General features: G+C 27.1%; 1 protein-coding gene across 1 annotated transcript in view; it reads right to left on the reverse strand.

The window, feature by feature from the left end:
- The window catches only part of LOC100206343 (tyrosine-protein kinase receptor torso), a 142487-nt gene that overhangs the window by 68820 nt on the left and 58115 nt on the right, over window positions 1-15552 (reverse strand). The window contains exon 8 of the mRNA XM_065806074.1: window positions 9446-9549. Within this exon, the coding sequence (XP_065662146.1) occupies window positions 9446-9549 (104 nt within the window). The remainder of the gene's footprint in view (window positions 1-9445; window positions 9550-15552) is intronic.

Raw genomic sequence — 15552 nt, forward strand, 5'->3', positions numbered from 1 at the left:
AACTAACTTTTTTTATAATCAAATATTAATAAATTTAAACAAACTTTAGAGATATATGATTATTTTATTAGTAACATAAAAAAGGGGAATTTATTTACCATAAAACATTTCAAAACATTAAAATAAAATAGTAAGAAATTAAACAATTTTTTTATTACCCCTGATTTTTAACTATATCAATCTTTCCCCCCTGATATTCCCTGATCATATCTAAATTTCCTTATTTACCTGATTTGGTGGCAACCCTGTACTATGTCATTTAATAGAACTTCAAAATTATATTTGGTATATGTTATTAATGCATTAAACAAAAAACTATGTATTTAAAATATAAATTTTCAATTCCATTGAGACTGTAATCATAAAACCATTTATAATATTATTAGCTTAAAAAAACGCAAGCAGTCATGTTAAAACTGAAAATAATTTTTATATTATTTTAAATGTGTATTAAAAGTGCAAAAAAACAAAATAACAAAATTTGAATTCAAAAAAAAAAAAAAAAAAAAAAAAAAAAATTTTATTTCAAAAAGAAGCTTTTAATTATCAAAAAATGTGTTTTGTCCATCTGTCTCATTTCTCTAAGGAAATGAAGGCTTGTAACATTGGATCGTGTGGTGGATGTTGTGAATCATATAACAACAGATTGTGTGGTGGATAATAATTAAAGAATATAGCTCTTAAATACCTTGATGAAAACACAAATGGGTTTTCAGGACACTTTTTATCAAAAGTGTGAAAAGACAAACTTCTTTAACTCATCATCATTATTGAATACATTGCATATCCTTATATAATGTATTGTCCTTATATCTATGTACAAACATAAGTCCTTGTGTAATGTAAAAAATGAAAAAGTCTCTTTTACCTTATGATGGGATAGCAACAACTAAACCAAAAAGTGAAGAAAGCTAAACATGGTCTGTTTAAGCTGCTGCAAGAATAAGAAAAATGTTAAAAACTACCAGCAAATCATTAATTTTTTATGTTGATGGTGTAACATAAAACTTCAATAAAGCTTTTAACTAGATTATAACTAGAGTCTTGAAAAAATGTTTTCAAAATATTTTTGGTACTTAAATGTTTATAATTTAAGGTAGCGCTTCACCTGTTATGTGCAACAACTGTTTGAGAGATTTTGATTGAATTTTTAATTAGTAACTTTGAATCTTATTTAGGAAATACTTGCTTTAAGAGTTATCGCAGACCTATAATTTTTAATGGGGATGTGCTTATCCAAAATATTCTAATACTTTTACAAACAAATAAAAATACCAAAATAAAACCACTAAACTGTAATCTTATAAGTAATTTTTTATATATACCTTCCTTATTTAAGCCAAATTAAAAATTAAAAAAAACACTTCAAAAAAATTAAAAAATGTTAAAAAAACGATGTTTTTTTGTATAAAAAAAAAAAAAAATCCCTTAGTTTTGAATTTGGGCAGCACCCAAATCAGTGCCCAAACAGTACAGATGGCGCTGTGAAAAATGGTCTAGAATAGCCCCTGGCTATTATGAATTATTAAATTATGCTTATTGGGGCTACTAATTGCTGCTATACCCCAAGGGCTATGAACACTTTTGACGGCTATGTATAAACATAAATCTGCAAATAAATTTAAGGTTAAAACTACAGTTTTTAAGCCATATAAATAGAAAGTATAGGCGTCTTTTTATTTTTTATTTGTTTTTATTCATTTTTTTATTTTTTAGGTGCCCAAAGATGTCCTTACAGTCTTATCACAGAGCAGCAGCATAGCAAAGGGCTCGCAGCTGCAAGGAGGCCAAGAGTTATTAGGGGCCCAAGGCAACTAAGAAAAATTTTAAAAAAGTTTTAGTATAAAAAATAACATACATATCAACATTTAACACTTTGTACAGTTATTATGAAATTAATAATTAATTAATAATAAAATCTTGACTAGTTCTTTAAATAGTGAGCAACTTTTTATTTAAATATAACTATGAATATTAATATAAACTACACTAATTTATGAAATATTGTACAATATTCAAAGTTGCAATTATGAAGTCATTGCAATTTAACGCAAGGTATGATAATTAAGCAACTTTAATAATTAAGCTTTTTTAGTAAAACAATAACTTGCTAACTTGCTTTAAAAAAAATGAACACCTTTTTTTTTAAAAAAAACAAATAAAAAAAGCTTCAATCTATGCTGTAATTTTTAAAATAGTTTTTTAAATAGTTTTAGTTTTTTTATATTAGAGTAGTTTTGAAATATCGTTTTTAAAAAATTTAGTTTTTTTAAATTAATAACTACATATATGGTGTTAGACTAGTATTTGAATTTAGTTGCCAGCTTTTCTGTTTTTTTATTTATGTTTTGTAATTAAGGTGATTTTATTATTATCATTTTTTAAATTTTCAATTATTTTGATAAATAAAAGACAATTGTGAAAATAAATAACAAGAAAAAGGAAGAAAAAAAAAGTTTAACAAGTGGTTTCAGAACGAGAAAAAATAAAAAAATAGCTTTTTCTTTATTTTTTCTTAAACAAAGACTCACATCTTTTTTCGCTTCAACTTCAAACACAACTAGAAAATATTAATAAAATGGTAGATGAAAGTGCCAATACGACCAAAAAGTATTCTGAAATAGAAACATCAAATATGTCAAATACAACTAAAGTACCGCTAAATAAAGCAGAAGTTAAAAACATATGCAATTTATCTGAAATTATTTGTGAGCAAAACCTTTATGATTTTGCAAACTTTAAAGATATTATAACAGTAGAAGAAAAAATTTTATCTGTCAGTCCTTGTTGTTCTGAAGGACCTTTTCCTTAAGATGATAAATATCATTCTTTCTCTATAAATTACTATAAAAAAGTTACAAAATCAGGAATATCTATTGAAAATACTTGGTTATGCTACTCACCAAATAAAAACTTAGTTTACTGTCAACCTTGTTGGTTATTTTCAAGTGAGAAAAAAAAAAGTGGTTGGATACGAGGTACTAATGACTGGCAGGGGCTTTCAAAAAAAAAAACATGTTAATTTTGAGGTTCACATAAATACTTGTTTTATTTTGAACAATGGAAAGAGAAATAAACAATAGATACTATGTTACTCGAAAATATTCAAAAGAAACAAACATTTTGGGCAAAAGTTTTAGAAAGACTTACTAAAATAAAATTGAAATTAGCTAAAAATTGTAGTTCTTTTCGAGGCCAAAATGGTTCACTCAAAGATATTTTTAATGGTAACTTTTTATCAGATGTTCAGCTATTAGCAGAATATGATAGTGTTGTGAAAGAAGTGATATCTTTGCCTCATGGCCATGTTAATTATTTATCACCTCAAATTTAGAATGAGATTATTTTTCTTTTATCAAAAAATTTAGAAAGAAAAATCATCAATGATATCAATTTAGTTCCTTTTTTTTTCAATAATTGTTGATACTACTCAAGATTTATCTAAAACAGACCAACTTAGTATTTCCTTTTGATTTGTTAAAAATTTTTACAAAATGGATGAAAATTTTTAGGGTTTTTTAAAGTTAACAATCAATCCGCAAGTGTAATATCAAATCAAATTATTGATATACTAAAATCATTTAGAAAAAAACACAACATTTATTCATTGTGTGGTCCACAATTTAAATTTAGTTATAAATGATGCTATGAATAGGGTACCATGTATTAGCAACTTTTTTTCTAGTATACAAAAAATATTTTCTTTTTTTGATATTAGCATAAATAGGTGGGACATATTATCAAAAATAACAGGAGAACCAGAAAAAATACTGAAAAAACTAAATCCTACACGCTGGACGTCTCGATTATCATCTTGTATAGCCATAAAACATAGATATGTAGATGTAATGAAAGTTTTATCTAAAAATAATTTGGAAAGCAATAAAAAAGCAGAAATAGCACAAGCAACTGGTTTGAGAAAGAAAATGGATTGTTTAGATTTTCTTTGCATTTTGGTGTCAGTTATTGAAATATTAGCACCATTAAATATTGTTTCATAACTATTGTAATCTAAAAATATGGATTTGGATAAAGTTTGTTTATTATTAGAAACTTGAATAAAAGAAATAAAAACACTGCATATAAAAACACTTTGATATTATTCTTGCAAAAGCAAAAGCTCTTGCTATAAAGTGGAATATAGCTCCAAATTTTAAATAAACACAAATGAAACGATCAAAAAAACTGCTTGATGACAATTGTGTAGATTTTTGTTTTGAAACAGTTGAACATCAATTTAAAATTGAAGTACTTAACACAGTTGTAAACATAGTTATAAATCAGATAGATTCTCATTTTACGCCCCTGAAAACAGTAAATAGCTATTTTAATTTTGGTAAAAATATGGTATTATTAGATTCTGACAAAATATTTAAACATGCCACAATTTTGCAAAATAAATATCAGATAGATATATCTGATGCCATTCCAAATCAAATGATTTTGTTTAAAAAAACTTTCAAAATGGAGATTAAAGATGTGGAAAGTATTTTGGGTTTGCTCAAATTAATAACAATAACATACTGTGATATAAGTTGCTCTCTCACTGAAATAATCGCAGTACTTATGCTATATATGGCATTGCCTGTTAGCCTGGCAATTGCGGAAAGATCTTTCAGCACTTTAAAAAGAATAAAAACACATTTATGGACAATGATGGCACAAGACTGTTTGTCTGCGTTAAGTCTATTAGCTATTGTAGCAGAAGAAGCAGCTCAATTAGATTTAAAAGATGTAATAAACCAATTTGCAGCTATGAAGGTACGAAAAAAAACAATTTTATTAGAACTTCTACATACAATACTAACATACTATAACATAATGGTTTCTGTCATTAATGTATCATTAGTTTGTGTTTTAGAACATGGTTTTTTGTTTTTATGTATAATTTTTTTAGTCAAAAAGGAGGGTTAAGGCAGGATGAGAGTGAGGGGATTTAATGACATAAGTAAATAGAAACTTGGATTAAATTTTTGCGGTCAAATTTTTGTTGCTTCGCTACTGTCACAGAGCACACCAGAAGAGCATTTAAAAGTCTGTTTATGATAGGGTTGCAGAAATTGCAGAAAAATTGTTAAAAGCATAAGTTTTGTCTTTAAGCCACAAAGTGTTTCAGGATCTCACAAATAAAAAATTATGGTTGTTAAATGTGCCATTAAAAACTTTATGATTTTTAAGTAAATTTTTCAACATGTTTTATAAAAAAAAATGTTATTAGTTAAAAGGAGGTATAATAGAATGGAAGGAGAACAAAGCTGAAAATCATTTAAAATCATACTACAGTCTTTGTTGTATAATTAATCCAGCGGCAAGTCAAAATGACGCCTTTGCATTGAAAAAGAAAAATTTTGAAATGTAGTAAATGTAGTTTAAAATTTGACTGGATAAGTTTTTAACAACTAATCCAACTATCAAGTAGTAACCACAACAAAAATTATGATCTATGTAAAGTGATTGTTTTTTGAATACCTTGATACTAGGTTTAAATATCAAAGGTTTAGACAATCTCTATTACTTGGTTGAACCTTATCTTATGCTTCCCTACTTAGCTATAAGTTTGTTACATTCTTGAAAAACATTTTTTTGGCATGGAACTTATTATATCTTTCCAGGATTTTATTTTGTGTTGTAGTACTTTTGCTGGATTTAAAAACAAATTGCTATATTCTAAATAAAGAGATACAAAATAATTTTTTGTAAATCCGGCAAAAATATTGCTGATTCTTATCTAGACATTTATTAATTCAATTCTAATCTAGAAAATTACTATTAATTGTTTAAAAAGCACAACATCGAAAATAACAATAAACTAACTCTAAATATTGTTTACGAATTTTTTAAACTTCCATCTTTTATTACGCTTTAATTACTTATGACGCTTTGAAACAATATCATTGGATAAATTTTGTTAAAAGTGAAATGTGATTGGTTAACTTTAAACTATAATTATGTGGTGTTTAATAGAAAATTATGAAAAGAAATGAGAAATGACATACTTTAACTTCGTTCTCCATCCAGTCTATTATACCTCTTTGGTTGAAACTGATGAGGTTGAATAAACATTGGAAATTGATTCAACTATGAGTTGTAAATAAACTCTTCAAAACCTCATTAGTTACTTTTTTTTAACAATTCATCTAATTAAAATTCTTGTAACAATTGTTAAACTCATTGAAATTTTACTTAGTAATTTTAATTTTGCTTTTAACTTTAACAATTAGAAAAAATAAAAGTAGATATTATAAATAGTTATGCATTATTTTACAAATTAATTAAAAGTAATCAAGTTTCTATAAATTTGCTTAAAAAATACATTAAAAATGGTGTCAGTGTTTGGTTATTTCAGTGCTATTTGCTGTTTGCTATTTCATGGTATGAAGACATAAATTAAATTGTGGTAAAAAAAATTTGACATTTAAAAAGATCATACAAAAATAAGTATCTTATTTTGTTTTTATATCAGCAGCGCATACTCAGTGCATTTTTTAAATAAGTTTCTGCAATAAATTACGAAGAGATTTAATTCCAACAAGTTTGCATAAGTAAAATGTTTTTGACCAATTTTCATTTTCATTTTCCTTACATTTCTACCCAACTCATCCTGCTTCTATTTGATTGAGTTTAAATCAAGAAACTTATGAAACCAATTCATGTATTTTAGTTGATTTCGTTTTTTGGGGCTGCAATATTATTTTCACAGAATTTAGAAACATTTTGTTGAAAAACAAATCTGCAAACCACAATTCTGTTCCTGCACTGAAATGCATGCTCTTCACAAATATTTTTTTAAACTACTTACACTGATGTCAAACTGTTGACAATCTGAAAATTTTAAACTATAAATTGTCAGTGAGTAGTGGACTTCATACTATAGTCTGCTTTTTATGTTTATTTTCCCATTTCAACCTTGAAAAAAATTTTTTGCCTATCTTGTAATGGTTTTTTTTAGTTGAAACAGATACTGATCTTTCTCACATAGAGTTTATTTCAAATTTTGAGAGCAGTATGAATATAATTTTTTTTTACTTCAAATAGGAATGATAATTTTCATTGTTATTCAACATTATCTAGATCTCCCAGAACTATACTCTGATTACAGGCAGTTGTGAGAGCATTGCTTTTTTAGCAATGTTCTTACAAATGCATTTTGAGAAAACCTGATTTTTGAAGCAATTTACTGTGTTGAATAACCATCTATATGAAAAACCGACAATAACAGTGAAAAATTACAATAACAGTGAAAAACCAACAATAACAGTGAAAAACTACAATAACATTAAAAACCAACAATAACAATGAAAAATCAACAATAACAGTAAAAACAGCTCATTTTTCTGCACTCTGCTCTGCTATTTCAAATTTCGAATTTCAGTAATAGGATAATCTTCCTTGAATTAATTTATTGTGGATGAAAATTATTTATAACCACTATAATATTTAATACAAATATAGATTGAATTATCTTTCTGAATTGAAAAAACAAACAGTGGTAAAAACTTAACTCAGGTGAATTCTACAACAAATTAAACACTTAGTATCAATATTGTAACGATGATAGATAAACTTACTAATGTTTACAAATTTAATTTTTAAAGGTCAATACTCTTCTTCACTTTCAGAAACTTCTGGGATCCCTCAAAGTTCTATCCTTGGTCATGTTTTGTTTCTTATCTGCATTAATGATCTTACTGAATACCTTACATCTTAAGTGGCTCTATTTATTGATAACTCAACTTTACACTCCTATCTTGACAAAAAGTCTTCTCATTTTGATTGCTTAGAATAGGCAGCTGATCTTGAACCTGATCTCACTTCTGTATTGAAACATATCGAGGCTTGAAGTGGTTTGTAAATTTTAACTCCAAAAGACTTGGTTATTTACTGCTCACAATACTTTCAACATTCCTATATTGATGGAGTCCTCTTCTTTACATCTTCTTGGATTATCATTCACTGACCTCTCACAGAAACTATATAAACAATCCATTACTATATTAACATCTGCTAAGGTTGCTTCTCTTTATCGTGCTTGTCATTTTCTTATTCCTGATTTTGTTTTTTACCTCTACAAATCTCTTATTCACCTAAAAATGCATTGTAAACGTAGTTAGACCCCCTCTATCTGCCAAGCTTAAGCCTCTATCCCATAATCATTAAAGTTGCATCTCTTTCTCTTTTCTACAAATACACGGTCCCTATTCAAAGTAGCTATCATCTCCAGTTCCATCAACCAAAACTCATTCTAGCTTAACTTGTCATTCAGCAAAGTCTCATTCTTTTACTGTATCTGTCCCTGAATACTCTAAAAACTTTTATTTGTCTAGTTTTTTTCCTCAGACTTCAATCCTTTGGTAATTTCTCCCATACTAATGTTTTCCTGATTCATACAACCTATAACTTTTCAAGTCCTCAGTCAACCATTTCTTTGCTCTTTAACTCTATTCTTTTTTTTCTAGTAACTCCTAACTTCGTAGTGGTTTCTTGTAGCTTTGTTGGGAGTGAATCAGAACTTAAAAAACTCTGTGGTTGCACCAAAATGCCCATTCATGTCTCACATACAATGACCCACTAATTTTCAACTAATATTTTTTAATGCATTACCAAAAACAAGTTAGTTTTCTTTTTTATTCCTACCTGTTAGAGGTTCATATACTAAAAGTATATTTTAAACTAAACTTCCAATCGCTAATTTTAATACCATCTCTTTTTCATTCAGTTGCCTTATCTTAGCAACATAATTTTTGAATCATGATTTTCTTTCCAGTTTCTGCTACAAAAATACCAACACCTGACAGTCCTTAGCATCCAACACAGAATACATTGTATCAAAAAACATCATATCCAATAATCTTATTATTACCACTTTTTTAGAAAGTATCTTACAAGCAGAATGTCTAGCATTCTCCTGCCTCCTATTTTAGTATTTTCATGATTAAGACCCACGTTAACAAACCCAAACTTTCACTCAGTTACTAATTTACAAAGTGGTCAACTAATATTTGGACTAACCCTTGATGCTGTAATATATTTGTCACTGACCAATGATTTATTTTAGACCAATGACTCACCTGAAGAGAAAACCGTGTTATCAGACGCACCATTGCTTATCTGCGCAACAGACAGTTCTGTTCTGAAAACAAAGTATTTTTATTATAACATAACAATGAGTAAGATTTAAAGTTATTTTTCCAAGATTTATTCAGTTAAGTCACATAAACTATGAAACAAAAACTCACTTTAGTATTTTAGTATTTGTATTTTACATGCAAAATTGGGATTTTATTTATTATTTTATAAATTAGGATATGTTTATAATATAACTTTAAATATTCCTTAGATAAGTTGCTTTTACTGTGCAAGTGCCTCACCTGCTTAAAAACATAAAGGATTAGTTTAAGATCACGACCATGATAAACAAAGTATTTTATTGAAACAATAGGCTTACCAAACTAAAATCTTTGCGAAAAATATTTGGATCTAACGATGATGAAATAAATCTTGTACAATTTTTAGGTTGAAATCTCATAGAAATTTTAACATCTTCAAAGTCTAAAATAAAAATGCATGGATGTAAACATATATATATGGTCTTGCCATAAAACATAGAAATGAGGTCGGCAATTTCTTGGTGACCTCAAAGATTTTAGGTCAGGAGTTAGGTCATTGCCAAATGCCAACCCTAATTCTCAGGGTTGTGTGTATACACACACACACACACACACACACACACACACACACACACACACACACACACACACACACACACATATATATATATATAAATATATATGTGTGTGTGTTTATATATATGTGTATATATATATATATATATATATATATATATATATATATATATATATATATATATATATATATATATATATATATATATATATATATATATATATATATATATATATATATATATATATATATATATATATATATATATACACACATATATCATATATATACAAGTATTTATGCAAAATTGTCAATCTCATTTTCTTATGTCCCAGGGGCTGATATATATATATATATATATATATATATATATATATATATATATATATACATATATATATACATACATACATATATATACCAGCTGTGGTATATTAATAATGGAGGGCTGATCCACCTTACTTTAGATACTTCACCAAGTTTGATATCCAAAACAATATAGCATATTTTATTAACTTATTTATAATTTGCCTAATTAAAGTAGATTTTGTAATAAAAAAAGACCGTAGAAATAGGGAAATAATTCAAATGGTGGGGGAAGACTTGTTAAATGTTAACAGGGCAATTTTATATTGATTTGCTTTTAAAAAATTTATGCCAATCCGCTAAAGAATTGAATTTAGATAGTAAATTCTTTTTTCAACATGACAACGACCCCAAACACTCCAGCAAAGTGGCACAACAGTTCCTCAAAAAAAAGTAAAGTTAACATCCTTAAATGACCACCACAAAACGGCCATTTAAGGATGTTAACTTAACCTTTTTTGAGATCTTAACCCTATTGAAATTGTTTTTTCAGACCTTAACCCTATTTAAAATTTCTGGGCAATTTTAAAATCTAAAATACCTACTTCAAAACTACAAATATAAAATAATTTTATGAGGTTCTTAGTGAGACTTGGAATTCAATTGGTGCTGATGTCACTTCAAAACATCAAAAGTTGTAAGATAGCTAATTTCATTTAATAGAGTTAATAGAGTTTAATAGAGAGAAAAAATGAGTGTGAGAGCGGCTTTTTGCCGCTCTTGCACTCATTTTTTCCTGTCGAGGTGAAAGGAACCTTGACATTTGTAGTTTTATTTAATGACAAACATCTAATTTAAGAGATATATGTCATATAAGGAAATTTATTTTCAAATAATTTTAATGCTAGTAAATAATTTATTAGATATATTAATGATGCTTATTGAATTTAATTCTAATGATGCCCTTTCTTTTATAGACAAGGTGCAAAAACGCATTGTAAACATAGTTGAACCTGCTCTTGCAGCCAACCTCCAACCATTATCACATCGTCGTAATGTTGCTTCTCTTTCTCTTTTCTACAAATACTATAATGGGCACTGCTCTAAATAGCTAGCATCTCTTGTGCCATCTACTAAAATTCATTCTCGTGTTACTCGTCATTCAATTAAGTCTCATCCATTTTCTGTGACTGTTCCTAAGTGCTCCTAAAACTCTTATTCCTCAAGTTTTTTTCCTTGAACATCAGTTCTTTGGAATTCGCTTCTTTTATCTTGCTTTCCTGATTCATATAATTTGCAATCTTTAATTATTAGTGGTTGCTTGCAGCCTTGTTGGAAGCAAAGATATTTAAAGTATATATATCATATGAAAGAAAAGAGATAAATTCACCTAATTGTCATTTTCTAATTTATTGACTGATAAAAGTAGGGGTTAGATTGATTGTCTGATTTTAAAAATATTACAAAGTTTTGTGTTCATATCAAACATAAACAACTCCTCAACTAAACATAAAGCCAAAACAAAATATTCTCTTTAACAAAATTAAAATTTTTTTTCAATCAGATTTTTTGCATAGCTATAGTTGTCAATGCCCACTTTTATTGTCATTATCAAGTGCACTATATGGATCTTAAACTTCATGGCTTTGTTTTGAGACTTGCAAAACTAAAATTTTTAAGTTTATAAGATTTTAAACTGTTTTGGTACCAAATTTAAGCATTGCAGCCTTCCTACAAGCATCTTATAGAGGTAATAGTATACGAAAACATTTTTGTCACTTTTCTTTCCTCATTTTTTATCAAAATCAAACAAACTTCAAATTGATGAAAATCTTAAACGGATAGGAAATTTATGGAAGAAATTTACATTCTTTCCTAACTTATTAAACACTTGTGACAAATTTCAGCAAATTGGGTAATGTACAATGCAGATTTTGGTTTTTTTTTTTTAATATATTTTTACTGTCTATTCAATTTTACTAGGAGTGCAAATTTAGCTGGTTAACATGAATTTTTTAAATAGAGAAAGATCTGATATTTTATCAGAAGTTACCTTGTAACAATATATAAATATATAAAGCAATAATATACAAAATAAGTTCACTAACTTTGTATATTATTGCTTATACATAATATATATATTATATAAACAACCCTCAGAATTAGAAAAGATGATATCAGCAATAATTTAACAACCTCAGTCTTTTAGAGGTCAGCATCAGGTCGGCAAAAAAAATTTGATACAAATATCTTACCATAAACATAGAAATAAGGTCGGCAAAAAATTGTTGACCTCAAATACTTTGAGGTCGCAGTTTGGTCAGCATTGCGGAATGCCAACCCTAATTCTGAGGGCTGTAATAAATATATACATACTAATATATAAGTATATAAAACAACAATATATAAAATAAATGCCCCCATCGCCAAACTAAGTATTTCGGAAACAGTTATTTATTTGTAAATGTATATATTTAACGCAGCATGTTATTAGAAAACATAATTAAATTGTTAGCAGTTATTTAAAAGTGTTATAAAATTTTAATAAAATTGTGAGGAGCAAATTAAAAATCAGACTGTTGGGATACCAATATATATACCCTAATTTTATAGTTACATAGATGTCTAATAACATCTGTCCAACAACATCTGTAAATATGATGAAGTATAATAACATCTGTCCAACAACATCTGAAATTTCATTGATGTCTAATAACATCTGTGCAAAAATTAAATGAATATTACAGCTGTATTACATCTTATAAGTTATCAAAGTTTAATAACACCTGTGCAACTACATTTGTGGATTTTACAAATGTAGTTACATCTTTTAAATTATCAAAGAGTAATAGCATTTTTAATTATCAAAGTGTAATAAAGATTTATTTGTTTGTTTTAATTTTAAGAAGTTACAAAAGTTATTAAGAAATAAAAAAAGAAACACTTAACAAAGTTGCTAAAAGAAACATAAGGCATTGCATAACAAATGGTAGTTAAAATCTTTACCTTTATTTGATGCTCATGTTTTATCGCATTTTTATTTAACTCGAAATCTTAATAAATAAAAGTTTGAAAAAAAATAAAATTATATATATATATAAAAAGTATTCTTATATTTGCATTTATATATGTACTTTATAGATTTATTACATTGTGATAATGGTAATATTTTTTTTTTTTGCTATTAATATTCTTGTTTTAAAATTTGTTTATTTTCTTATAATTTTACAGTTGGTTTTTGGTTATTTTATTAACTGTTAATAAATTTTTTCTTATTTATTTTGTGAACTCTTTTTAATAATGTTTCTAAACAATAAAGAGTTTTTTTTTATTATTTATCAGTTACCGATATCATATTTGTGGTCATAATTTATTTTCATAAACTAAACGAACGTCATTAAAACTTTACATTATTGAATTAACAATAAACAAAATATTTTATGAATAAAATATTTACATCAAAAGAAAATTGTGCATTTTTTAAACTATTATGACAAAATTTTATATTTAAAAGGAATTTATACATTTAATTCCTTAAGATAAAACTTATAACACTTTATTTTCTTTAACTAATTTTTAACAACAACAAAAAAATTATTAAACAAACTGTTTCTTTAACAAAAAATCTATTAGTTAACAATTGCGGTCAAATGCTTTTACTTATGACTTTATTTCTTCAGAATAAAGGTTATGCAAACGATATCAAAAGATAATTTAAATATTCTAAAAGATAAAAGTTTTGCATAACGCAAAACTGCTGAATGCGTAGGCAAATCGCCTTTTCACAGGCAAAATGCAAGCTGCGTAAACTTTTTAACAAGGACTGAGATTTACTTAGAGGTTTGCCAATGCTTTTTATTTTTCTTTCTGGTTAAGTGCTTATTCATCACTACACGGGGATTGAGACCGCCTTATAAACCAAAACATGCTCGCTGTCTTTTGAGCTATATCTATCCTGCTTCTTTCTTAATGGAGTAACGTATCAAGAGCTACATTAAATAATCAACTTTTTTGGAGGTAGAAATTGCTTATCAAAGCCAAGACGCACAAATTAAAGAACAAAGGTGGTTTGTTCCGTATAAGATACATATAGAGTTCCATCATTAATTATACAAAAATAAATGGCTATATAATTTCCCCACATCCCATAATGAACTTATTTTGAGTTCTTCAGCTTAAATAGTGCACCTGCATTCTTACTCTTTTTGGTGTCAAAAAAATTCTTTTAAACGTAACTGTAGTGTCTTATTGTGCTTTCCGAAAAACTCAAGAGTGGCTAAAAAATTGCTATTATCATCTCCCAGCAATGTTTGATGAACCTACACAAATATGAAAATAACAATAACAATATGCATTACATCTAAATTAGTAATCCAAGCAACATTAAAATTATTTTGCAAATACAAACTGTAAATACATCTCAAAAACTTATATTTCTTAAAGCTAAATAAAGAGTACCATTTAGGACACAGCATAGAACTTCACACCATTTAGATGCCTAATTTCAAATAGATATTTCAAGTTCTGAATCCATTCTTGTCTGATTTTTAAAGGTTTTAAAAGCTGAATTCAACACAGAAATCAAACGACATTTTGATTTCTGTGATGAATCTTCGAAAGGTTACTTTTAATCTTTTCTTTTTGTATTCGCTAATTTTATTTTTATTCCACCATTTCACTTGAAAAAGAAAGATATAAATCCAAGTCCAAAATTATGCCTTTATTTTAAAAAGATCAGAGAAAAAAAACAAAAGTTTTGTGCAGTCCCTCTCCAGACAAACCACTATCTTTTGATTTTCTTTCGTTGAGAGTAGTTTTGTAAGAAAACAAAGACTAGAATTTTTTTAGGTGCCCCAAGAAGTTCTAACAGTCTTATCACAGAGCACCGCGGATGAGCATTTAATTGGAAGTTCACTCAGAAATATCAAAAAATATTTCTGAGTTTTATACTTTATATTTAAAAATATTTAAAAATATATAGTTAATTTGCTTTATTTAAAAAGTTTTTCCTTTTCAAACGCTATTGGTTGCAAAGTTTTTTTTTCCGATTTTGCCTGCCTTTTAAGTTTTTCAAGTTTGACTTTCTCAAGTGCGATCATGAAAGTTTGAAGGTTCATTTACGCATCAAGCTTTTTTTGAAGTCTAACTTATCAAAGTCAGACTTCAAAGTTCAAGTCGAACTTCACTTAAGTTTGCTTCTTGCATTCCACCCTAAAATGGCAACTGCATTATTAATGATAATTTGATGCTATTACTATTTTTACAAGATGCAGTTACATATAGGATTTTTTTCAGATGTAATTACATCTAGAAAAAAATATTAACTATTAACGTATTATTTTAACCAGATGTTGTTACATACAGGAATTTTTTCAGATGTAACTACATCTGAAGAAAATTCTTCCAGATGTTATTGGACTTGAAGAAAATCACCAGATGTAGTTAGGTCTTCCTAAAGATGTTATAAGGGGTCGTTGAATTTTCAGATGATATTAGACAGATGTTGTTAGAGTAAAAAAAAATACAGATGATCTTGGACAAAAGTGTACAGATAAAATTAGA

Source organism: Hydra vulgaris, chromosome 09, assembly GCF_038396675.1.
Source record: "Hydra vulgaris chromosome 09, alternate assembly HydraT2T_AEP".
Classification (NCBI taxonomy): domain Eukaryota; kingdom Metazoa; phylum Cnidaria; class Hydrozoa; order Anthoathecata; family Hydridae; genus Hydra; species Hydra vulgaris.